The sequence below is a fragment of the Crinia signifera genome, chromosome 7 (assembly GCF_055691185.1).
Source record: "Crinia signifera chromosome 7, ASM5569118v1, whole genome shotgun sequence".
Lineage (NCBI taxonomy): Eukaryota > Metazoa > Chordata > Amphibia > Anura > Myobatrachidae > Crinia > Crinia signifera.
Window position 1 is genome coordinate 28630317 of NC_139223.1, and position 24940 is coordinate 28655256.

General features: G+C 49.8%; 1 protein-coding gene across 3 annotated transcripts in view; it reads left to right on the forward strand.

The window, feature by feature from the left end:
* ROGDI (rogdi atypical leucine zipper) overlaps positions 1 to 24738 on the forward strand; it is a 72124-nt gene extending 47386 nt beyond the window's left edge. For all 3 annotated transcript variants that reach the window (XM_083152714.1, XM_083152717.1, XM_083152716.1), the window contains exons 2-11: positions 14113 to 14184; positions 14999 to 15081; positions 16449 to 16503; positions 17988 to 18068; positions 18435 to 18530; positions 18668 to 18766; positions 19036 to 19149; positions 20835 to 20884; positions 21802 to 21928; positions 22769 to 24738. In XM_083152714.1, coding sequence (XP_083008840.1) covers positions 14113 to 14184; positions 14999 to 15081; positions 16449 to 16503; positions 17988 to 18068; positions 18435 to 18530; positions 18668 to 18766; positions 19036 to 19149; positions 20835 to 20884; positions 21802 to 21928; positions 22769 to 22807 — 816 coding nt within the window. In that variant the 3' untranslated portion in view covers positions 22808 to 24738. The remainder of the gene's footprint in view (positions 1 to 14112; positions 14185 to 14998; positions 15082 to 16448; positions 16504 to 17987; positions 18069 to 18434; positions 18531 to 18667; positions 18767 to 19035; positions 19150 to 20834; positions 20885 to 21801; positions 21929 to 22768) is intronic.
* Positions 24739 to 24940: the final 202 nt, after the last annotated feature.

Sequence of the window (24940 nt, forward strand, 5' to 3'; positions counted from 1 at the left end):
CAATGAATGGCGAAAAGGGGGCGTGGCTCCGGCAAATGGCTGTGGATTGTCGAGATCTCGACAATCCACGAGCGTTCTCGCAAAACGGGCCCGGCTGCTTTTAAAGTCGGTCCGTTCTGCCAAGATGCCGCTTCAATGCTGTTGGTAAACACAGCATTGAATAGGCAACCGCCACTATTTCCCCCGGTGGAAATAGTGGCTGGGGATTGTACAGTGCCCTAAATATTAAAAAAAAAAAGTAAAAAATAAAATAATGAAACAAATACTGGTCAACCGATTGGCTGTCGACATAATACATGGCGAGCAATAGTCCTGATCCCGGTGTGCATATGTTTTGTTTTTCTTACTACTTCTTTTTTTTTTTTTTTTTTTGCTTTTTTTTTTTTTTGCCTTTCGCTCTTAAGTGTTTCTCACCGCAGAGATTTTTTGCGCTGAGATTTGGTGTCTCTGCTAGGCGGGTTCATACTGCAGCCTTTGTTCCGGCCCTGTGGACAACGGGCAGATAGTAACCAGAGAACCTCTGCTTCTTAATGCAGAATTTTTATTGAAAACATGTCGGGATCTTCTGCACGGCCCCAGTCACCTGAAAGTAATTTTCGGGTCATGTGTTACACAAGATGGCTTAATTTATTTGTTTATTACAGTTTCTTATATAGCGCAGCAGATTCCGTTGCTTTTTACAATAGTAGACAGTGATAAGACTAACTGGGTAACAACAGACAGACAGGTAGGTGGGCCCTGCTGCAAGCTTACAATCTATAGGGATATAGGAGGGAAACACAAGGACAGGCACCAGTAATAGCATAGCAGTCCCACCAAGTTACAAGTCCAGAAGGGAAGCTATATAATACATAAGTGCCTCAGAGGGTTATGTGGGTGGTACATAAATATGATAGGCTTGCCTGAAGAGGTGAGTTTTCAGGGAATGCTTGAAAGTTTGGAGGCTAGTAGAGAGTCTTATTGTGCGTGGAAGGGCATTCCATAGGATGGGAGCAGCCCAATGAAAGTCCTGTAATAGTGAATGGGAGCTAGTGATCCGTGCAGAAGAGACGCAGATCTTGTGCAGAGCGTAGAATGGCGAATTGTGCTACTGATCTGTGTCCGTCCGTTCTGGGAGTTTTGCATATGTAGGAGTTGTATGAAATATCTCAAAACTATTTTGTTTTTGGGGGGGATTTTGTTTTCTTTCTCTTGTACCTTCCTCAGTTTTCTGATGCATGTGGCAAACCTCCATATAAAGATGGTCTGGTACCCATATCTCCATTCCATCAGCCTTGCATACAGACTCTTATGTACTGTAGCTTTCCATCATCTGTAACACTGCTCACACGTGCATCTAGTCAGACTCCACGTCCTGTTGTGTCCTAAACCCATGAGCTGTAAGCTCTGTATCGTTATGCTGTGTGGGTGCCATCTCCCGGGTGTTCACCTGTTGGGCGTCTTTGTTCCACCTATGTTTTTTGTAAACACTTGGCAAATTTTACTCGCCCCATTTTTCCACAGTGGATCCAGAAAAACTGATCATTGCGTCTTGCAATATATTCGGAAAGCTCATTTAAAGACTATTGCAGCGGTGTGGCGGCCATTTTGTTGTCTGTAAATGTGGTATTTGCATTCCCTCCTGTTGTGTTCTAGGTCGCATATTTTTCATGATGGCGCTTGTAGCTTTTTATTTGCTTGTGTGGTGATGTATATTCTCTTCCAGAACCACGTCTGGGTCAGTCAAATTGTGATAACCCTCTTAGAAATAGCCCAGATCATCAGGCCCATGGTACAAAATAGATATTGTAAGTGTATTGGGGGCAGGGTCTGAACTTTTTGAAAGAAGTTTTTGGTAAGTATACGGTCATCCGTGTGTTTTCTAGGAAGCTTTGTGCAGGGCAATGTGACGGCAAGGAAGCAAATTTGGTAGTTGGAGAATCTATTCTAAGGTTTGACTCTGCCTGCATGTTACTGTGGGGGGGGTATAAAGTTGCCCATATCGACCAATCGACTTCTAACGGTCACGTGTCCAGCACAGTCTGAGATGACAGAAATTGTATAGCTTTAGGCAACTTCTCCGCTTCAATCTCTCTCCAAGGGTTCAGTGACACAACAACTAGGGAAGCCCCTGGGTTCGGTGTCTCTTCCTCCTTCCATATAACGTTCATCCCCCAGGTTTATTAAAGCCCTCTATATTATATATTTTACTGACCGGAATGAGTCGCATATGGGCTGGTCCCGAGTCCATAGCAATTTGTCCATTACTGTTGCTGTATTGCGTGTGTGGATTTGTACGCATCTCTGCACCCGGGCTGCCTTTATCCATACACCTGTCGCCATCACCAACATACCCTTACGCTACACGTATACAGTATATGCATCTGTACGCACAGCTCCTTGTACCCTGCAGCATCAATGGCTTTCCCTCTTGCTTACACCCTGTTACAGCCCAGTTAGGCCACATGCGGACATGTTTTGTGCATGTATGACTTTTCTCGCATTTGTGTGAATTTTATTTCTGACCTGTGGGCAAAAAGAGATAAACATACATCTCGTGTGCCGCAAATTGCCTTGAGTCCAGCTCTGCATTAGCCATATAGCTGTGGTATCTAGAACCTGAGCGGCTGTATCACGAGTGCGCAGTCTCGGCCATGATGGGGTAATGTGCAGGAGTTTGCTTTATCACTCCACGGAAGTGCAAAATGCTTAAGCCTTTACGAAGGATTCAGTATTGAATCCCGGCGGTCGGGATCCCGGCGTTCAGAATCCCGACGCCGGAATCCCGACAGCCGAAATGCCGACAAGGGGGGGACGTGGATCCCCGGATACGCTCTTCTGCGGTTTGCTGGAATAAGCAACTGCCCCAGGTGAGAATCGCTGAGCAAAGGATCTCCTCATGTCACAAGGCCTCAGAAATGGAAACTGGCTTCAGTCCCTGAGGAAGGCCCTCATTGCAATCTGCTTATCGGCGAGGGAGGCCATGTTCTAACAGGTGTACATAGAACATCCAGCAAAACTGAGGTGAGATCACCATGTTTCCTCATCCGTCCCTTGATGGGTATAGCCGCAGTCCCATGACTGATAAACAGATAATGACTTTTACGCTGTTTGTGGCAGACATTTGCAAATCTCCTGTGAAATGTAGATCCGTTCCTGGCAGGGATTTATATACGTCAGTGGTTCACAAATAGTCCACAAGGACCTCCAACAGTAACCTTTTCCAGGTCTCCTCACAGAATCACAAGTGAAATGATTAGCTCCACCTGTGACTCTCTTAATGTGTAAGTGAGTAATGACTGCACTTGTGCACCTGCTGGGTGAACTGGACAACATGAGTGGACGGAGATAAGAACCTGTAACATGGCATCTAGGAGCTGGTACTTTATCTCTGTCCCCTTTATCTCCATCCAAGGCTTAGTAAATAACACATTGGTGGTTCAGGAACTCTGGGGTTAAGTACATGGTGGAGGCTGGATCCATAGGGACTGAGGGAACACCATCCATATTTTGGTAATGTGGGACTACAGGAATTAATACCGGGTGACATCGGACTTCCTGAGATCCCAGGGTGCGGCTCCTGTCCATACACATTGGGGGGGTGATTCTAATTGAATCGGTCCCCCACATGTTCTCACAGGGGAATGATTTTTGGCAACTGCGCATAGTTATTTATGCGCATGTGTAGCCGGTGTGTGCAAGCGGCCACATCGCTAGCACACAAGTCTGGGCAAGGTGCGGGCAGCCTTGCGAGTCAACCAGAATAAGGGTCTGGGTGTAGAGCTGCCCATGTGCTGGAGATAACCGGGCACTCCAAAGATTAAGCCAGGACTGGTCAGTGTTGGGCCAATGGTTATAAAATGGAAGCCAAAGTGGACCGTACAACACCACCGTCTAAATTCCACCGTTCTCCGCTGGAGCCTGTCGCTTTTATGTCCTGATCCAGGAAATGGTGATCACAGTGAGGCATCCTATCAAATTCCTTGCACCTTGGTGAGGTCACTTGCAAAACAGCTGTAGCCACCATGCTGGAGCTCAGCAATGTTCAACCACTGCGCCGTGGTACACTAGTGTGCATTGAGCGGTTCTCAGGTTTGCACTCAGAGCTTAGAGATGTCCGCACCAATTTTCAGCCACCACCAGTTCAACTGTTATTCACTGGCCTCTTCCTGCTCCAGTCCTGTCTCTATCTTGGGCATATGAGACCACCCATCTCTGACATCAGTGGGTCCAGATCTGGCCACTGGCCCCTCCTCCTCTTGTCATCCACTAATCACCATTGGTTGCTAGCTATTGATGTTGTTCCCCCCTCACATCAATGTTGTCTGTGTAAATCCTGGATTAAAGGCTTGTTGCCTAATGGCCGATCGTGCCATGAAAACTGAAGAAATTGGCCAATCCGATGAGCATCGGGTCGGCTTCGGATGTCAGACCTGCAGGACAGAAGATAAATCTGAATCGGGCCCGTCATCTAAACATTGCGAGTGCTTTTCAGTACCCGCGATGTATCGTGTCCGATTCTGTCTGTAGGTGTGTGCCAGTCGTGCCACACCGCTGGCACACACCTATCTGCAGGCAGACAGGAGATTTAAAAAAAAAAAAAAAAAAACCTACAAAAAAATGGTTGGCTGCTGATTGGCTGAGAGAGCTCTCAGCGGCTGCCCATTCATATTTTTTTTTTTTTTTGTCCTCCTGCCCCCCTATCACTACTGCAGCTCCCTGGGATGCCTGCATGCAATTTTTTGCATGTAACAAATGGCCAGGTGGCTCACAGGGAAATTGGATGTGTCTTCTGCCTGGAGACTACATAGAACATGAATCGAATTTAGGGAAGATGAATCATGTGGAGCTAACTGAGGTCGGGTGTCCTGTTGATATACTGTCCCCACTTGGAGAACATAATGGCAGCTGGCAGTGACTTGTATGGTGTTCACATGAGGGCCTTTTAACTCTACCCCCTGGGGCACTACACACTGAAAACAGTTGGCATTGGCTTAAGGTCTCTCCTGTGTTCTGCAAGCTGGCACAGACTGTACGGTGTTCATCTTGGGGTCAACGTGTTTTCTTTTTGTGTTCTATGTGGGACATTGCAATTGATTTTTATGTTGGGACCAATGTGATCGATCTTTGTTTTCAATGTGTTTTATTTTTGGCACCTGTGTGGACCAATGTGATTTTTGTTTTTACCATATACAGTAGGTGCCAAAGGTTTTTTTTTTTTGTTCGCGCCAATGTGTTTTACCTGTGGGGATCTGATGGTGTACCTTGGCAATTTTAAAATCTTGTTAGGTGTGCTGCGAGTTGAAAAAGGTTCAACACATGTGCAACTAGGGGCCCTAGGAGCCTTTCCCTCGGGCCCTTGGCAGTTTCCTGCTCTACTGTCAGATCTGTGTGATATAGAATGATATAATATCTCTTGTGAAAAAAGCCTGACAGATATTTGTCTCATTGAATACATTGATTTATTACTGATATCAGGATAATGCGTGGCCCTTTCGAAGGTCCAAGGGCCGGCCAGTGCTGCCCATGAAGTGTATAGGGCTGAATAACTCAGTAGCAGGGGATACCTGGGCACGGTGCGTCGGTCCGGGGCAGGGGATACCTGGGCACGGTGCGTCGGTCCGGGGCAGGGGATACCTGGGCACGGTGCGTCGGCCCGGGGCAGGGGATACCTGGGCACGGTGCGTCGGCCCGGGGCAGGGGATACCTGGGCACGGTGCGTCGGTCCGGGGCAGGGGATACCTGGGCACGGTGCGTCGGTCCGGGGCAGGGGATACCTGGGCACGGTGCGTCGGTCCGGGGCAGGGGATACCTGGGCACGGTGCGTCGGCCCGGGGCAGGGGATACCTGGGCACGGTGCGTCGGCCCGGGGCAGGGGATACCTGGGCACGGTGCGTCGGTCCGGGGCAGGGGATACCTGGGCACGGTGCGTCGGTCCGGGGCAGGGGATACCTGGGCACGGTGCGTCGGTCCGGGGCAGGGGATACCTGGGCACGGTGCGTCGGTCCGGGGCAGGGGATACCTGGGCACGGTGCGTCGGTCCGGGGCAGGGGATACCTGGGCACGGTGCGTCGGTCCGGGGCAGGGGATACCTGGGCACGGTGCGTCGGTCCGGGGCAGGGGATACCTGGGCACGGTGCGTCGGTCCGGGGCAGGGGATACCTGGGCACGGTGCGTCGGCCCGGGGCAGGGGATACCTGGGCACGGTGCGTCGGCCCGGGGCAGGGGATACCTGGGCACGGTGCGTCGGCCCGGGGCAGGGGATACCTGGGCACGGTGCGTCGGTCCGGGGCAGGGGATACCTGGGCACGGTGCGTCGGTCCGGGGCAGGGGATACCTGGGCACGGTGCGTCGGTCCGGGGCAGGGGATACCTGGGCACGGTGCGTCGGCCCGGGGCAGGGGATACCTGGGCACGGTGCGTCGGCCCGGGGCAGGGGATACCTGGGCACGGTGCGTCGGCCCGGGGCAGGGGATACCTGGGCACGGTGCGTCGGCCCGGGGCAGGGGATACCTGGGCACGGTGCGTCGGTCCGGGGCAGGGGATACCTGGGCACGGTGCGTCGGTCCGGGGCAGGGGATACCTGGGCACGGTGCGTCGGTCCGGGGCAGGGGATACCTGGGCACGGTGCGTCGGTCCGGGGCAGGGGATACCTGGGCACGGTGCGTCGGTCCGGGGCAGGGGATACCTGGGCACGGTGCGTCGGTCCGGGGCAGGGGATACCTGGGCACGGTGCGTCGGTCCGGGGCAGGGGATACCTGGGCACGGTGCGTCGGTCCGGGGCAGGGGATACCTGGGCACGGTGCGTCGGTCCGGGGCAGGGGATACCTGGGCACGGTGCGTCGGCCCGGGGCAGGGGATACCTGGGCACGGTGCGTCGGCCCGGGGCAGGGGATACCTGGGCACGGTGCGTCGGCCCGGGGCAGGGGATACCTGGGCACGGTGCGTCGGCCCGGGGCAGGGGATACCTGGGCACGGTGCGTCGGTCCGGGGCAGGGGATACCTGGGCACGGTGCGTCGGTCCGGGGCAGGGGATACCTGGGCACGGTGCGTCGGTCCGGGGCAGGGGATACCTGGGCACGGTGCGTCGGTCCGGGGCAGGGGATACCTGGGCACGGTGCGTCGGTCCGGGGCAGGGGATACCTGGGCACGGTGCGTCGGCCCGGGGCAGGGGATACCTGGGCACGGTGCGTCGGCCCGGGGCAGGGGATACCTGGGCACGGTGCGTCGGCCCGGGGCAGGGGATACCTGGGCACGGTGCGTCGGCCCGGGGCAGGGGATACCTGGGCACGGTGCGTCGGCCCGGGGCAGGGGATACCTGGGCACGGTGCGTCGGTCCGGGGCAGGGGATACCTGGGCACGGTGCGTCGGCCCGGGGCAGGGGATACCTGGGCACGGTGCGTCGGCCCGGGGCAGGGGATACCTGGGCACGGTGCGTCGGCCCGGGGCAGGGGATACCTGGGCACGGTGCGTCGGCCCGGGGCAGGGGATACCTGGGCACGGTGCGTCGGCCCGGGGCAGGGGATACCTGGGCACGGTGCGTCGGTCCGGGGCAGGGGATACCTGGGCACGGTGCGTCGGCCCGGGGCAGGGGATACCTGGGCACGGTGCGTCGGCCCGGGGCAGGGGATACCTGGGCACGGTGCGTCGGGCAGGGGATACCTGGGCACGGTGCGTCGGCCCGGGGCAGGGGATACCTGGGCACGGTGCGTCGGCCCGGGGCAGGGGATACCTGGGCACGGTGCGTCGGCCCGGGGCAGGGGATACCTGGGCACGGTGCGTCGGTCCGGGGCAGGGGATACCTGGGCACGGTGCGTCGGTCCGGGGCAGGGGATACCTGGGCACGGTGCGTCGGTCCGGGGCAGGGGATACCTGGGCACGGTGCGTCGGTCCGGGGCAGGGGATACCTGGGCACGGTGCGTCGGTCCGGAGACACGATTCAGTCATGTATGACTGCAGGGTTACTCCTGGAGCGCGCCTGCTGTTTATGTACACAAGCAATGTGGCAGATCTGTCTGGTTATGTGTATAGTGTAGTGGAAGGAACACAACCGGCGTCTGTATGTGTGGGCTGGGAGCTGAGTGCATGGTGAGTGATCAGCTGGAGGTTATTCTAGTTGACTTGCGAGTCCTCTAAATGCCGCCGACACGGCCTCCCGCCCCAGCACCCAAGACTTATATCCCCGTACGCGTGTGAATGGATGTTTACCTCTATGGTGTCTTAGCTCTGCAGGCTCCCTGTACGCAAAGCGGGTGGGCAGCTGACGTCCACTGCACGACGTCGGCGCCGAATTTTCATGGGGACACCCATGATAGGCTGCTGCCCCTCGCTCGCACTGCTAGGTGCGAACGGGCTGGTGAATAAGCAATTTGCCACGCCCGCTGGCACCAAGTGGCTGCACATGCGCATAATAGTTTATGCGCAGTCGCAAAATATCGCTCCCCTGTGCGAATGGTCCAGAATAAGGTCCTATATCTGGGCAGCATGGTGGCACAGTGGCCAGCGTTACCTCCTAGGTCTGCACTGAAAATGCATCCATGTTTTCACTGAGCTGTTAAACATTTCCCCATCCGTCCCAGTATACAGCTGTTCTAGGGTCCGGTAAGTCTTGCCCACCCCCCATCCTCTCAGATCTCCCAAACACAAGTTGTGCTGTCACGTGCCAGAAACAAAGGGGGGTGTGTGTGTGTGTGTGTGTGTGTGTGTGTTTTTTAAGTTCCGAGGAAATAAGGAGAGCTTTTTGCTTGTGTCGACGTTTTGACCATGTCGACTTAATGCATGTCTACCTCTTTCATGTGTTGCCCTGGGTCCTGTATAACCATGATCCTCAGACCTTATCAATGAAGAAGCCTCAGTGTCTATATTACATAGTGCAGGAGTTTCTGATGAACTCTGTACTGTAGTGCAGTCCTGTGCACCCTCCGACTGCAGACTCCGGCCTGGTGCTAGAACATGATCTTTGTACTAAACCTGCAATCTGCCATCACTTCTAGCATATAACCAGCTTCCGCTGCACCCAAACTGCTGGAACCGTAATCTCCTAGTCAGGAGGGATCTCGTATCTGATGGCTCTGCATCGGGGGAGACCAACCAGTCCGCTCCAAACATGTTACAGGCTGTGTGCGAGAAACAACCGTTAGGAGCCGACTGATTGGTATTTTCTCTACACATTTGAATAAATCTCCCTGTTTGGTGATTTTCAAGAAAGTGGATGTCCGGTTCCACACGTGTCTGCGCCCCTGTCAGTCTTCATAACTTTTCGCTTGCTGGACTCGTTTTTCCAGTCGTGAGACAAATATGACAGCAGAAGGGAGTAATCTGTTGAAGTATGGATCATTGGGTAGACAACAACTAGGTCGACATGCAGGAAGGTCGACATGACTGCACTCGCCACACACTATTTTATTCTACCACCACACCTTAGTGGATGACATACCGCCTGTCGGCACATGTCGGCTTGAAAAACCCCATGTTGACCTTCCGTCATGTCGACCTAGTGACCATATCCCATCTGTTGTGGGGAATTTGGCTGTAACACTGCAAACAGCGTATACAATTCTGACCTCAAGTCTGATATCCAGAGTGTGTCTAATTGCTGGTAAATTGTCTGTTCCTCTGCCTGCGGCTAAATCCATTACATTAAAGCACAGAGCTGATCTTTTTTCCCCATGTACAATGAATACATTGTTCAGCGTTACCCTAATGCGCCACTGGAGATGGGTGATGGAGGATAGACAGCCTCCGTTACGGACCTCATCAGGACAGCGCCCTTGTGCATAAAGCCACCAACTTGTGCATTGACCACGTGCAGAGAAAGTCTGTTGGTCCTGCCGTACCTGCTTAATGTTCCCCTGTGGAAGGTCAGTCCTGGGTGTCCTCTGTGCGGCGTGTGTGCGACCCCAGTTGCCTTTTCTGTTCCAGCCGACCCAACCCAACTGCATGTGCAAGTGCTCACACTCCGATAGTGTCTGAGTTCTCCCTTGGCCCTAGCGGGGAATATGGAAATGAAATTGGTTTAGTAATGGCTAGAGGGGGAACAGAGACCATTATTGCCATAAATGTGATCCTGCCCAGGAACCTCAGGCACTTACTGTAATAGTCTTCCATTCTCTTCTATGGATTATGCATAAAACACCAATGTTCCCACTAGTGCTTTCTTAGGGGGGTATTCAATATGGCGTCCCCACAGTCTGAATCCCGGGGAATTTTCATCTGATTTGACGGTCGGAATTCAATGTTCCAGCTGTCAAGTATTGCAAAAATGGCAGTGAGTTTGACAATCCACGGCAGTTTCCGACAAAACAGATCAGACTTTAAAAAAGTCTGATCTGGCACCCTTCAATGCTGTCGTTCAATGCAGTATTGAATAGGTGAGTGACAATATTTCCCCTGTTGGGAAATATCAGCACATATTGAATACCCGGAATAAGAGAAAAAAGATGTCCTGTATCGGTGCACCAGACAAGAATAACATATAATCTTTATTAATTTCGGTACTTGTGTATTATCACGGCGCCCCCGATGTTGGTCGTGCATGGCATGCAATGCAACGTGATTTTTGCCCCCCATGCGATGAAAGATTGTATAAGCGCTTTTAAGCACCCAAACGGGTGCTTACAATGTTAAATGCACTCCCCCACTATAAACGTGAACCCGAAGTGTGGCGAGCGCAGCGGTACGTGTCCTCCGACCTCGCGGGCTCGCTGTGCTTGCCACGCTTCGGGTTCACGTTTATAGTGGTGGGGGGGGGTGGCGTGGGGGTGCATTTAACATTGTAAGCATCCATTAGGGTGCTTATACAATTTTTGGTACTTATGTAGTATCTGGGCGCCCGATTTTTAAAATCGGGTCGGAAAAATCGCATCGAATCGCATCCGATATCGCATGCGATCCGATGCGATTTTCCATAGGATTCAATGTTAACATAGTCCTGTTCATTTCCCCACTATTCAAGTGGGCATAGAGTCGATTTTATAAAGCGTGGTGAGCGAAGCGAGCCACCGTGCCCGAAGCGTGGCGAGCGGCCGCAGATTACTTAAAATGTTTTCCGCTTGCCACGATTCGGGCTCGGTGGCTCGCTGCGCTCGCCACGCTTTATAAAATCAACTCTATGCCCACTTGGATAGTGGGGAAATGAACAGGACCTTGTTAACATTGAATCCTACGCAAAATCGCATCGCATGCGATATCGAAAGCGATTTTGCCGAAAATCGCGTCGAATCGCATCTGATTGTATGCCTTAAGGTAAGGCATACAATCACAAAATCGGGGGCCCAGATACTACATAAGTACCCAATTTTTAATCGCATCGCATTGTATGCCATATACCAGTGGTTCCCAAACTGTGTGCCAAGGCACCCTAGGGTGCCTCAGGACACTTGCAGGGGTGCCTTGGATTGGTGGACCAGGATCAATTCATATTATTTATGGTCAATGTACCAGGCAAAACCAGTTCTTGTGGCTGCCAATCATAATATATGTGGACAAATAGAAGCAAATCCTGTCCCTCACCAGATAACTGTGACATATAAACACAATGCACTTGATTTAATATTTTTTTTCCTTGAAAATATTTTCATGCTCTAGGGCGCCGTGATTCAAAAAAGTTTGGGAACCACTGCCATATACAATGTCATACAATTTTAGAATTATATTTTTCACATTGATGCATTTTGATTATCTGTTGAACAGTACTATGCCGCAACAGCCCTTGTAAGGGCATTCACTGCAGCCAGCTACGGTCCACTTGGAGGCGACTCCACTGGACTAGCACAGTGAAAATACCCAGGTGGCACTTCTATCTACCATACGGACTCCTATACCAGGCAGACACTGCAGCCAATGGGAGATCATGTTTCCTATTGATAGAGCGTTTCCACGCTGGGCGTATACCACTAGGGACAGTGACAAAGAGAAGGATTCTCCTACAGGAGTCAGTGATATTCACCCATACACTGTGTGATATTATAAGTGTATGCCAATCCCCCTTTGTTTTGTCACAATGATCCTATAAACGTGTTAAACCTTTGCTGGCATGAGTGATTTTGCGGCAATTAGAGCATCCACCAAAGAGGTTTATTAACCCGCTCCTATTACTGATACTAGGTCTGTCAGTCTACTCCAATCCTGTACAGACCAAGGGCACACTGTTCAAAGTGAAATCAGCACATATACTATACCTCATTGCAAACATCTGCCTGCCACCTTAGTTTTAAAGTGTTACACCCCCACCCTTGTTTGTTATTATATGTATGTTTTATCTCGCAGTTCTTAAAAGAAATTAATAAAGGTTATATTTTATTCTTGTCTGGTGCACCGATACAGGACATCTTCTTTTTTCTCTTATTCCTGTTAACTTTCATGTCCGAGGTAGCACACCCCCACAAGTGTAATCCATACTCCAGCATATTATAATTCAGGGGGTCCACTTTCCATACTATTGTGTCTTGTGCGACCTACTACATCCCTCCTTATCCCCCATATTGAATACCCCCCATTAGTGAGATCCAGGGATAGATGTCCTATACAGCGGTATTTCAGAGCAGCCTATCAGCAGCAGCTGCATCATTGTAAAACGGAAGTCGGAATAAATACTAAGCAAGCTGCGTTCTAGCATTAACTCCTATTGCCAAACGTCGGCCTTAGTACGCCACCCAGGGTGAGATTCTTGGTGGGAGTGAGACGCCATGTCCCATGCAAATCTGTTAGCATCTTGTGTTTTTTTTTTTTTTTTGTTGAAACTGCGTCTTGAGCAAAAGTACACACTGGAGTGACCACCGATCGTTCCGAATTCCCTTGAGCCCAGAACTAGCACTGCAGACTTCTGAACGCCGGAATGATAGGTCATTTTTAGGTGTTGTACACACTGTACGACATGCTAGCGAGGTCATTGTCGCATCAAACCTGTAGATGTGACTGCAAGAGCATGCATATACGGGGCGTACACACTGCGCGATGTAGGCGTTATGTTACTAAACAGCAAATCTGTCCAATATTGCGCCAGTGTATACCCAGCCTTAGTCACAATGGGATGCGACTAAGACGCATGAGGAGACTCTGCTGATTAATGTCATGTGACACTTGTATACTGTGTGTGATTGAGTCTATATACAGGACAGAACTTGTATTGGAAAGGATGCTGCGACAGCTACATTGTAGCACTACATGTACTAATGTAAAGACTCGGACACACACATATATACAAGTGTCACATATCCCGTTGCTCGGTTCTGTCTCCTTGTGTGTCATGCCGGGTGCTAGCAGAATCTTGCGGGACCTGGCGCACTGACAGAATCTGTTTGGGGTGACTGTAAAGATGTCTGAGGACAGGTCTGTATCTAGGCCTTATTATGGGATGGTCTGTTGCTCGTTCCCTTTGCTGACATCTGATATTACCTGGTTTTTCATCCCCTTCATTTACTGTCAACACAATGATGATAATGGGCAGCCTATGTACAAACACTGCTCTCCCTGCCCAGGAATGTGGCCAGTTCCTACTGACGGTATCTGGGCTACAGGGTGTCCTCCCAGAGGCGATACTATTACAGACAAGGAAATGACCTTCTCGTTGCTCTGGTTACAGGTGCAAGTTTCTTTCTAGACTGGTTGGGATATAGGCCTAATTCAGACCTGATCGCATTGCTGCATATTCACAGGCCGGGTGGTTATTGATGGCCTGTGAATGCGTATGGCCTGTGGTACAAATGCACGGGGCTATCCTGCGATAAAATCCTGCTACACGTTGTTTTTTTTGTTTTATTGCATTCCAGGTTTTCTGGATATCCAGACACAAGTGACCTCATTTGTACCTCAGTCGGCTTAATTTTCCCATCTGTGAATAAGCAGGGAGACTGTGTGAATTGAGGACCACTGATGTAGGTGACTGACCTGAATGTCATTGGTTCCCACATGAGGGGGGGATTCAACAGTTTTGCATACATGCGGCTACTAGTTGGCGCCCGACAAGGACAATTCAGGTGTTGCGCCGTGAGGGCGCACAGCCGCAGGCACTGACAGCACTGTTCTGTTCTGTCATTGTGTCAGGCTGTTAACTGATTTCATGATCAGAGGGTGACTTCTTGTAAAGCCGTGGTTACCTCAGGTAGACTCACCCGTTCTGTCCTCCATCTTGCAGGAAGAGGAGTTCCGGTGGCTTCTGAAGGAGGAGGTGCACTCTGTTTTGAAGCAGCTGAAGGATATCCTGAAGGTCTGTACATGATTGGCTTTATTCTCTCTCACTATCGGATACATCAGGCCTGATTTCATAGTTGATTTCGGTGTCGCTATCGCAGGCATATGCTGTACCTCGCCCCACATGTGCCAGATTGTCCATGCACAGTCACAGCGATCGTACCTGGCGAGATCGCTAGCAACTGGACCCAACGGATTGATGGCATGGGCGATGCTGTTGTTGGCAGCAGGGGGGTGGAGCAGAGCAGCGTGGCCTTGCTATTGACATCCCCAGATTTAGCTACATGTACAGGTGTTTGGGGATGTCGTTAGTGCCCCACAGAGGTGGCAATGCTAACAATCTCATGGGTACACTGAATTTAAAAAATATAATTGTTACGATTGGTCATTATCGGCAATGGTTTTCCAAATGTCGTCTTAGTGGCTGTTCCTTTGGGGTAACATGGGTGGCAGAGTCTGTGTGGGCATGTCTCTGAAAGGGGTTCCATTCTAGGACTCATACCTGCTCAAGTACAGGGCCATACTCGACCAGAGAAACCACCTCAGAATTAGGCCCCAAGTGTCCAGTGCGTAACACAAGATGGCGGAACCCTTTGCCCTCCAGCTGTTGTTGAACTACACATCCCAGCATGCCCTGCAGCCGTTTTAGCACGGCCAAATAGTAAAACTGTATTAAGGCATGCTGGGATGTGTAGTCCAACAGCGGGATGGCTGAAGATTCCCCAGCCCTGTTCTAAACCAAGGCCGCAGCGCTAACTGCTGCGATGCGGAGTCTCCGCTCTTTTCCTACGGACCTGTGTAGGTGTAATAAATGTGTTCTGCTTACACAGGAGGCTTCCCGCAGCTTCACCCTCCCCAGCGCAACAGCAGATGGCGCCAGCAAGCAGGAGAACTTTGTCCTGGGAAGCTCCAAGTAAGTGGCGTATCCTGGTAGGGGGTCACTAACCGCCAACTATTAAGTGCCTCCATGCAGTAACTATTTAATAATTCACAGAGGCCTCTGGAGGGGGACTTAGACCATACCATCATTTTTTTGGTTACATTCTTAATTACTACTCACATCCTTATTTTTCCTTTTTATGTTGAGCTCCTTACGTAAAAATATGCTACAAGCTCCCGGTCTCCCACACATTGGGGGGTGGGGGGGTCAGAGACGGTTCGGTCTGATCTTCTCTGCGGCAGGAACAACAATTATGGTGCGGAACCTTTCTGCCCCCAAGCCTAGTGTTTTAGCATTGCACAAACTGAAATAACAAAAGTAACTGTTCCATTACCTTAAGATAGATTTTTCTACTGAGCCAAACGATTCCGAAAACAGCCGATGTACAGCGCCGTACACATGACCCACTAATTGTTTAGTTCTAAATGATCCCTTCAATTCCAAATCATCTCTGCTATAGTGTTTCCGTGCGCTACACAGTGAACATGGGGCCTCATTGGCTGGGCAGCACCTATGTAGGGAGCTAATGTGCCCTGGTGCAGCATTCACGCTGAGCGGTTGTCAGGCCAACCCAATATCTGTTAGGTCAGCAGTACAATTGTATAGTGTGTGCCCAGCTTGACTTGCACTAGTCTGAGATGAAAGCTGATTGCTCGCTCTACAATGTGCCTGCCTTCTTTATAAAACCGTGATTAGGTCTGTGCATAATACAGCCGGGAATAGCAGCCGTTACTTCCATGTTTCTAGACGAGATATCTTGTACCTGTAGCTGCTGATTAACCCTGACAGTGGCGGAAGCAAGAAGTCGGCTCAGCTTTGGTCTGGAGTTTGGAGAACCTTCAGCTCCTGCCGCTCATCAGCTAAAAATTCCAAAGCAATTAAGGTGTATTGAGCCATAAAGGGATAACCGAAGGCTCGAACAGCTCTAATACATTAGTCCTATTAGCTACTGGGCCATGTGGCCGTTATACCAACCACAGTAGCCTGCGTGGGCCATGGAGCTGTGGACCGCTCCGTAAACCCTGCCAGAGGGAGTATGAGCCTGATTCAATATTGCTCGTTACTGAGTGAATTCGCCAAGGGGAGGGGGGGATGCCTAGCATTTTATGGGCGTCCCCATGAAAAAGGTGGGCACGCCCGAAGTGGCATGATGTCAGTGCCTGCCACGTCTTCTTCCCGGACATTCGTAATAAGTCGGGTGAGACTGACTTATTTGCGAAGCAGGGAATGAGCAGTCCTGAATCGGGCCCCGTGAGTAGTTTCTGTGTATACCGTGCTAACGTCCCTGGTTTTACATGTGGCTGTGGCTTGGACTGACTCCCATCATTCTCCCTTCGCAGCACAGATCCGGTGAAAGGAGAGCTGACGTTACAAGGAGACACCCTGTGCCAGGCCGTGAGTATCTTCACCAGCAGAGAGTGCCTGTAGCAGAAGATGTGATGCCACCTAGACGGAGCTTGTCTCGGAAGAGCCCTGCTCTATTGCTGCCAGCAACTGTCTGGGCTTTACTGTGCATAGCTTGGGTACTCAGAGGGCTATGCCACAAAGGGTCAACAGTGTTGACGGTGAATGGCAAATAGGTTGACAATCATTTGGTTGACATGGGCAATGTCAACACAAGCAATGATGGACATGAGTTTTTTTCATTTTTTTTTTTTTTGTAGATTTCATCCGCATGGATGGTATATTATGAAAAAACTTTTTGTGTGCTGGCCATTGCTGCGTCGACCATTTCTCTATGTTGACCATATGGTGTCGACACGTGAACGGGACACCACGCTGAGTACAGCAGCTCATAGCTCAGGATAGTCAGATGGTAAATGACGACATTCAGTACATTGGGGGCACAGTGTGTTTTGGAGCAGTTTATGAGGTCCGGGCTCTGCAGATACTGGCTCATGGCGCCTTCCTCCCGGAGACTGATTCGGGACACTTGTCCTATGACTGAGGCTCAGAGATAAAAGGCTTGTACGTGATAATGCAGCCTGCGGTACAGAGCTTTCTGCTGCAGCTAATAGAAAAGGCTTGTACGTGGCAAAGTAGCTGGTGATACAGAGCTTTCTGCTGCAGCGAATAGAGGGAAAAGGCTTGTACTTGGCAGCGTAGCCGGTGGTACAGAGCTTTCTGCTGCAGCTAATAGAGAGAAAAGGCTTGTACGTGGCAACGTAACCTGTGGTACAGAGCTTTCTGCTGCAGCGAATAGAGGGAAAAGGCTTGTACTTGGCAGCGTAGCCGGTGGTCCAGAGCTTTCTGCTGCAGCGAATAGAGGGAAAAGGCTTGTACGTGGCAAAGTAGCCGGTGGTACAGAGCTTTCTGCTGCAGCGAATAGAGGGAAAAGGCTTGTACTTGGCAGCGTAGCCGGTGGTACAGAGCTTTCTGCTGCAGCTAATAGAGAGAAAAGGCTTGTACGTGGCAACGTAACCTGTGGTACAGAGCTTTCTGCCATGATAACAGCTAATGGGGGGCGGGAAGGTTTGTACATGATAGGTCTGTACCGCAGGCCAAGTTATCTGCCACGACTGTAACTAATAGGGGGAAATTATGTAGAATGAAGGGGTTAATTAGTGATGCAATGGTTTAATGATGGAGCGTAATTATAACAACAATGGTGATCTAATGGAGACAAGTTGCATTACAATGGGGATGAAGGTGTAATGCAGATAGGAAGGTGAGGGGGCACAGGTGGGGTGGGATTGCATTGCAGTGGGGCGGGGGGTGGTGGTTTGACACCCTATATTAGAAATCATCCGAACTTGTTGTAAACGTCCCCCCTTGTGCTACACCCTGCCCCACACATTAGCTGCTCCTGTTTACAGCCGTACCCAGAGCCTCTGTGTATAACCGCTCCCCCCCCCCCCTCCCCCCGTGTCGTCCTGCAGGAGGTGAATTTGAAGGTGGCGAGGACAAGTCAGCTCCTTCACTTTGCTTTCCGTGACGACAAGCAGTGGAAAATGCAGCAGGTATAATCATTACCGTGGACCCATCCCATTGTTACCTGAATGTGCCGGTTCAGGTTTTATACAGCTTATCGTCGCCAGTGGGCAGCGGCCATATTTGGTGATGGGTGAACATGATTCCTCATGTGTCTGCTGTCAGGCTTACTGCATCTTTGTATTTACTGTCCTGGGCTGAATTAGTCTGTGATCGGGTAGAGCACCTGCATTGCAAAATGGTTGCTCATCCGATCCCTACTGCATCTTACCCACAGAGCATCTGCAAACACTGGTTCCCAGCAGCCCCAGCCTATGTACCCTCATCAGATCCCTACTGGGAGTGCATCTTACCCACAGAGCATAAACTAAACTTCTCCTCCGCATATTGTCTAGATCCAGGATGCCAGGAATCATGTGAATCAGGCAATTTATCTACTCACCAACCGGGGGGAGAACTACACATTCCAGACGGGGGCTGAGGTGCTTAAGGTGAGAGGTTGTGTAACGCCCGCATGCTGTCGCTTCTTCCATTTCTGCTTGTGACCACCGCATCCTCGTCTTGATCAGAATGACAACCAGAGCTTTTCCCCTTGACTAAAGCAATGGTCTTTCCTCTCTCTCTCCAGCTGATGGATGCTGTAATGCTGCAACTAACCCGAGCTCGGAATCGCCTCACTACCCCAGCGACCATGACCCTGCCCGAGGTGTCCACGAGCGGACTTGCGGTAAGAATAGCGATGGGGTAGGCCAGGCAGACGCCCTGCCTAAGTCAGCACTATTGGGAGAATAGGCGGGGCTGCATTGGCACAGCGACAGCCATTTTGTCCTTGTGATGTCACTAGTTCCTACGGAATTGATTGGCTACTGTAAGGATATGTCTTTATGCTGATGCCCGCTGTGTTTGATCTCAGAATAAATGTGTATCCATGTATGCTGGTGCAGCTATTTCCTGCGTATTGGGAAAACTGTTATCGTGACTCTGTTATCCTTTCAGAAAATGTTCACGCCGGCGCTCCCCTCGGACGTTCTCCTCAACTTCTATGTGAATGTGAATAAGCTCTGTCTGCTGGTCTACCAGCTGCATGCCCTGCAGCCCAACTCCATTAAGGTGGGATGATTTAATAAATACAGTTTTCATTTGCTGTGAGGCATGTACAGAGAAGCGCTGCACTGCGTGTGAGGACTAAGTAGGCCAGTAAGGGGCGGCCCTTCACAATCCAGCGGAGACCAAGGATGGAGGGTCGGCAGTTAGGCGGAGTAGCAGAGGGGGAGGTAGGGCCATTTTGTGTGTGTATGGGGGGGTTTGGGGCAAGGCAGGGGTATGTTGGGGCATTTTCTCCTATTGGGGTTTCTGGCTGTTTAATTGATTACTAGGACGAACCATAAGGCCGGATATCGCCACTCCATCGGGCTGAGTACCCTTTAAGATAATACATCCATATATCACAGACTCCATCTCTCTTCCGCATCTTGTTCTGAAACCTGAATAACATTATGGAGTCTGTCGCTCTCCCAAGTTTAGTACATAAAGTGCCAGACAATCCGCTCCTACGTTTTACAGGCTGTGCTTGAAAAATGGCATTTAGGAGCTGATAGGTTGGTACTTTTTTCTCTGCCCACTTCCTTTCCCTCCAGGGCTCGGTACATGCACCCCTGTATCTTTTGTCAGTAGAGGTGGCCATACACACGCAGATTTATCTGCAGATCTGTCTGGTTGGAACAAAAACCTGGTTATGGATGAGAGCAAATAACAGTTTACCATTTGCTTGGACAGGCTGGAAAACTGTCACTCATCCATAACCATGTTTTTGTTCCAACCAGCCAGATCTGCAGATAAATCTTACTAGTGTATGGGCACCTTTAGACGATTATATTGCTGGGAGCTTACTGTGGCTGATAACAGAGGATAATCGCTTGCAGTTGGGTAGATAACCAAAAGGATTGAAATGTGTGTTTGTTCTCTTCCGACTCGCTGACTCCAGCTCTCCCTCCTGCCTGGTCTGGTAATTATAGCAGCGAGCACTCTCATTGGGATTTCTGCCAAACTCACACTCTCCTGTATAATTGCCTTGTGATGACAGCTCGTTTCCTTTATAATCTGTTCCCTGTAAAGTCTGGTTGGTGGGGAGAGGTGGCATGGATGTCAAATGCCACACAGTGTAGGTATTTTGGGCCTGATTCTGGTTCACATGCAAAAGCAAATTCTCTCGAATGGACAAAGCCATGCTGCACTGCAGGTGGGGGCAGATGTAACATGTGCAGAGAGAGCTAGATTTGGGTGGGGGTGTACTTCAAACTGATATCTATATTGCAGTGTAAAAATAAAGCAGTCAGTATTTACCCAGCACAGAAACAAAATAACACCCAGATATAACACTCTGCACCTGTTACATCTGCCCCCCCCCCTGCAGTGCAGCAGGGTTTTTTCCATTAGAGAGCGAGAATTTGCTTTTGCAAGTGAACCAGAATCAGGCCCTTAATCACGGTCTGTCTTTTTTTAAATGTTCGTTTATATCAATTTTATTAATGCAAAATCGTAGAATACATATAAAGTATGCATTACAATTTTTTACAATTTTCTTATAAGCTTATGATCAATAGAAGCAATTTAAGAACTCTGATAAATATTACATCAAGATATATGTAGAGCATTTTGAACGTTAAAAGCTTATTCTTTAAATACATACTGTCTTCAATCATTTCAGATAGACAACTCATTGAGTTTTTAACTAAAAATAGTCAAAGAAGAAAAGTGTTTTTTTTTTTTTTAAATGTTTGCTGTTCCATTTGCAGCACTTCCGACCAGCTGGCAGTTCTGTCCTGCATAATCCCGGAGCTATGTTGTGAGTATATACATATAACTCGCTTATAATGGTCACCACATAGACCACTATCATACACTACTGTACAAGGGATTTGACTGTGGTACCTCTCCCATCTGACTCTGTGCTACGCAGCAGCCACCTGTAATCTGACCCTGGTACCTCTCCCATCTGACTATGTGCTACACAGCAGTGACCTGCAATCTGACTCTTCTACCTCTCCCGCCTGACTCTGTGCTACGCAGCAGTGACCTAATAATCTGACCCTGGTACCTCTCCCACCTGACTCTGTGCTACGCAGCAGTGACCTGTAATCTGACCCTGGTACCTCTCCCGCTTTACTCTGTGCTACGCAGCAGTGACCTGTACCTCTCCCGCCTGACTCTGTGCTATGCAGCAGTGACCTAATAATCTGACCCTGGTACCTCTCCCACCTGACTCTGTGCTACGCAGCAGTGACCTGTAATCTGACCCTGGTACCTCTCCTGCCTGACTCTGTGCTACGCAGCAGCGACCTGTAATCTGACTCTGGTACCTCTCCCACCTGACTCTGTGCTACGCAGCAGCGACCTAATAATCTGACCCTGGTACCTCTCCCACCTGACTCTGTGCTATGCAGCAGCGACCTGTAATCTGACCGTGGTACCTCTCCTACCTGACTCTGTGCTACGCAGCAGCGACCTGTAATCTGACTCTGGTACCTCTCCCACCTGACTCTGTGCTACGCAGCAGCGACCTGTAATCTGACTCTGGTACCTCTCCCACCTGACTCTGTGCTACGCAGCAGCGACCTAATAATCTGACCCTGGTACCTCTCCCACCTCCGTATCCTGCACTGTATAGTCTGGTTAGGATTCTAATACAAAGATTTGCGTACAGATCTCACTGTTTGACCTCACAGATATTTCCGGATTATGATTGCGTTTCTTCCTTTCCAGTGAGCTGAACAACCAGCGCTTTGAAGTCAGCAATGTTCATAAAGTGGAGTGTGTTGTCCCGTGGCTTAACGATGCGCTGGTCTTCTTCACCGTATCCCTCCAGCTCTGTCAGCAACTAAAGGACAAAGTAAGTCAGTATCGCATGGCGTCAGTGCAAACCTACTGTGATTTTCATTCTGACCACTGGGGGCACTGTTCCTGCTATGCTTAATTCAAGCAAGAACGTGGCAACTATTTGCCAGGGTGTTCAAATTCTCTAGTACTACGCTGTGAAATAATATTGCATGGTGACAGGATTTGTCCAGCTGCGGCACAATTTGCACCAGCGTCTAGAGTAACAGAAGCGGCAAGGGCTGCATTTCTCATATCCAACAAGCTCCTCAATGCAATATGACCTCGAAGACCGTGCCATCTGTGTTGCCTAATTGAAGCCTGTGGACTTATGTCACAAAGTTCATAGAGGGATCCAATTGGATCAAGGAAGCCCTTGGAACACTTCTATTGGGAAAGCGTCCTTCATGAAGTCTATGGCTTTACAAAACGCAGCTATGTTAGCAATGAGTGGCGGATGGTAGAATGGGGGTGATTCGGGTTGATTTGCAAAAGCAAACGCCCTCTTTAATGGACAAAACCATGCTGCACTACAGGTGGGGCAGATGTAACATGTGCAGAGAGTTACATTTGGGTGAGTTATTTTTTTTTCTGTGCAGAGTAAATACTGGCTGCTCTATTCTTACACTGCACTTTTGATCTGTTTCAACACACCCCAGCCAAATGTCATTCTCTCTGCACATGTTACATCAGCCCCACCAACATTGTTTTGTTCATTAAAGAAAGAGTTTGCGTTTGCAACCCAACCTGAATTAGGCCCAATGTCCTTTGTAACAGGGATCCGGCTTACTAGGTAATATTAGAGGAGTGGGGGGGACTGTGCCACTATTTCATTATAATGTTCTTTCCTTTCCAGATCTCCATTTTCTCCAGCTACTGGAACTTTAGGCCATAGTAAGCCTGTCCGTATCCTTCCCCTGTCATCCGCTTTACTCTGCCTCTAGTCCTGTACAGTCCTCACAAGTAAAGGTTCGAGGAGTCCTAGATTGGAGTAGGAGTATGGCCGCTAAGTGGTGATCTCACTGCTGGAGGAGACTTTTCATGTCCTGTAGAAAATCTGACTCCGAGGATCCACATCTCCGTGACGCAGCATAAGCCGTACCTGGGAAACGGAAAACCAGGACTGGGGTCATAGTGCATGGATGTTGTAACTTGATGTATACTTTGCACTTAGTCCCTCTCTTAAATGGATAGTTTGTGATCTTTGTGGAAGGGTGGAACCACAAGGGCAGTAGTTTTCCGATCTTGGCAGGGTTTCCTTGGTTTGTATGAGGGCGACCAGACCACCCTGTATGGAACAAATGTAACTATACCCTACACTACCATTCCTTCTCTAGTTTGTGTGTGACGGTCCGATCTCTGTAAACCACCATGTTACTTACTGAAAGATAAATCTCCCTGATGTTGGCTTTGTGTTCTGGATTATGTATCGCTGATATAATGTACAGTAGGGTGTTTAACCACATATATACTAATCAGGACCACCCCCCCTCCAGAGGGACTGCAGTGGTAATCTGACACCTGCTATGATCGGGCTGGGCAGCACTGATCGCGCCTGCACAGGGACGGGCTCCTTTCGGAGCTCTTGTCCCTGCTTTTGATCTGTTTTAAATGCCGCTTATGGGAAAGCCTATTGCAGTGCAATCCGGGCAGTAAGATCCCGCCCAGTTCGCATTGTATATGGGATCCATAGTGGCATCATGTGCACTACATATTAAGTTTTACAAAATGTTAGAAGTGGAAGAGCAGACACTAGACGGCTAACCTTGATACTCCAGCTGTTCTTGAACTACACATCCCAGCATGCTCTGCTTCAGTCGTGCTACTTGGCTATGCTAAATCTGTTGCAGAGCATGCTGGGATGTGTAGTTTAACAGATGGAGTGTCAAGGTTAGCCATCAAGGCACTAGACAGTGGTTTATTTACTAAGATGGGAGTTTTGTTTCAGATGGGATGTTGCTATGGGCAACCAATGAGATTTTATGATCTTCTAGACCAGGGATGGGGAACTTTCGGCCCTCCAGCTCTTGTGGAACTACACATCCCAGCAGGGCATGCTGGGATGTGTAGTTTAGCAGATACTAAATAAATAAGATTCTAGTTGTTTGCCCATAGCAACATCCCATCTGAAATATTACTCCCATATTGGTAAATACAACCAATGGAGTAAAATTTACTGAAGCTTCTAATGTTGATGATTTCTCTATTGCATCCTAAAAAAATTATACACAGAATTCGATTGGTTGCTATGGGAAACATCCTATTATTTTCAGAAGCTTTTGTAAATTTGCCCCCTTCATTGTCCATTGACTTAAGTTGAAACTGCAGTTAGCTTTTCGGCCACATGATGGCACTACAGATTATGATTTTTTTCCTTTGTTCTCGTATCATAGTGGTAATTGATCAGTACTCAGAGTAGATTGTACAAGAGAACCATTTAGATCTGTGTGTTGCCGTTTTCACCTTACCACAAATTATTGTTCTACCTCTTTTTATTCCGTATCTGTCCTCCTTAGCATTGTTTTGCTGTGGCTGCCAGTTAATGCACAACACTCTCTAGAATGGCTTGTACAGAAGTGCCAGGAACAGACAGACTCTAAAGGTGCCGCGCACATCGCATCGCAAAGTGCAAAAAGTATCGCATGCCATGCGATCTAGTGCAAAACTCACAGAGCACATTGCACCGTGTATGGACAGCTGGGCTGCGTCGGTGCTTTCTGTAATGGCTCTGGCCGTCCGTTCTATTCAGGGAGTGTTCTTCCATTGTAAATAGTGTGCTGGAAATGTTTGGAAATAAAGACGTGCCTGTGCAACAATAGGCTTCTATGTTACGGTGTCGGACTTCCTCATTTTCTGTATGTGTAAGATATGTCCCCTGCTCCCGATCCGTCCCGCTACCAGCTGCTCGCTCATAGCCGTATCACCATGTCACAGGCGTCTGCCTATTTCAGCAACTACATGCGCCACAATGGGTTCACACTTCACCAATTGTTTATTAATGAACGCTTTTCCCAAGGTTATGGAATAT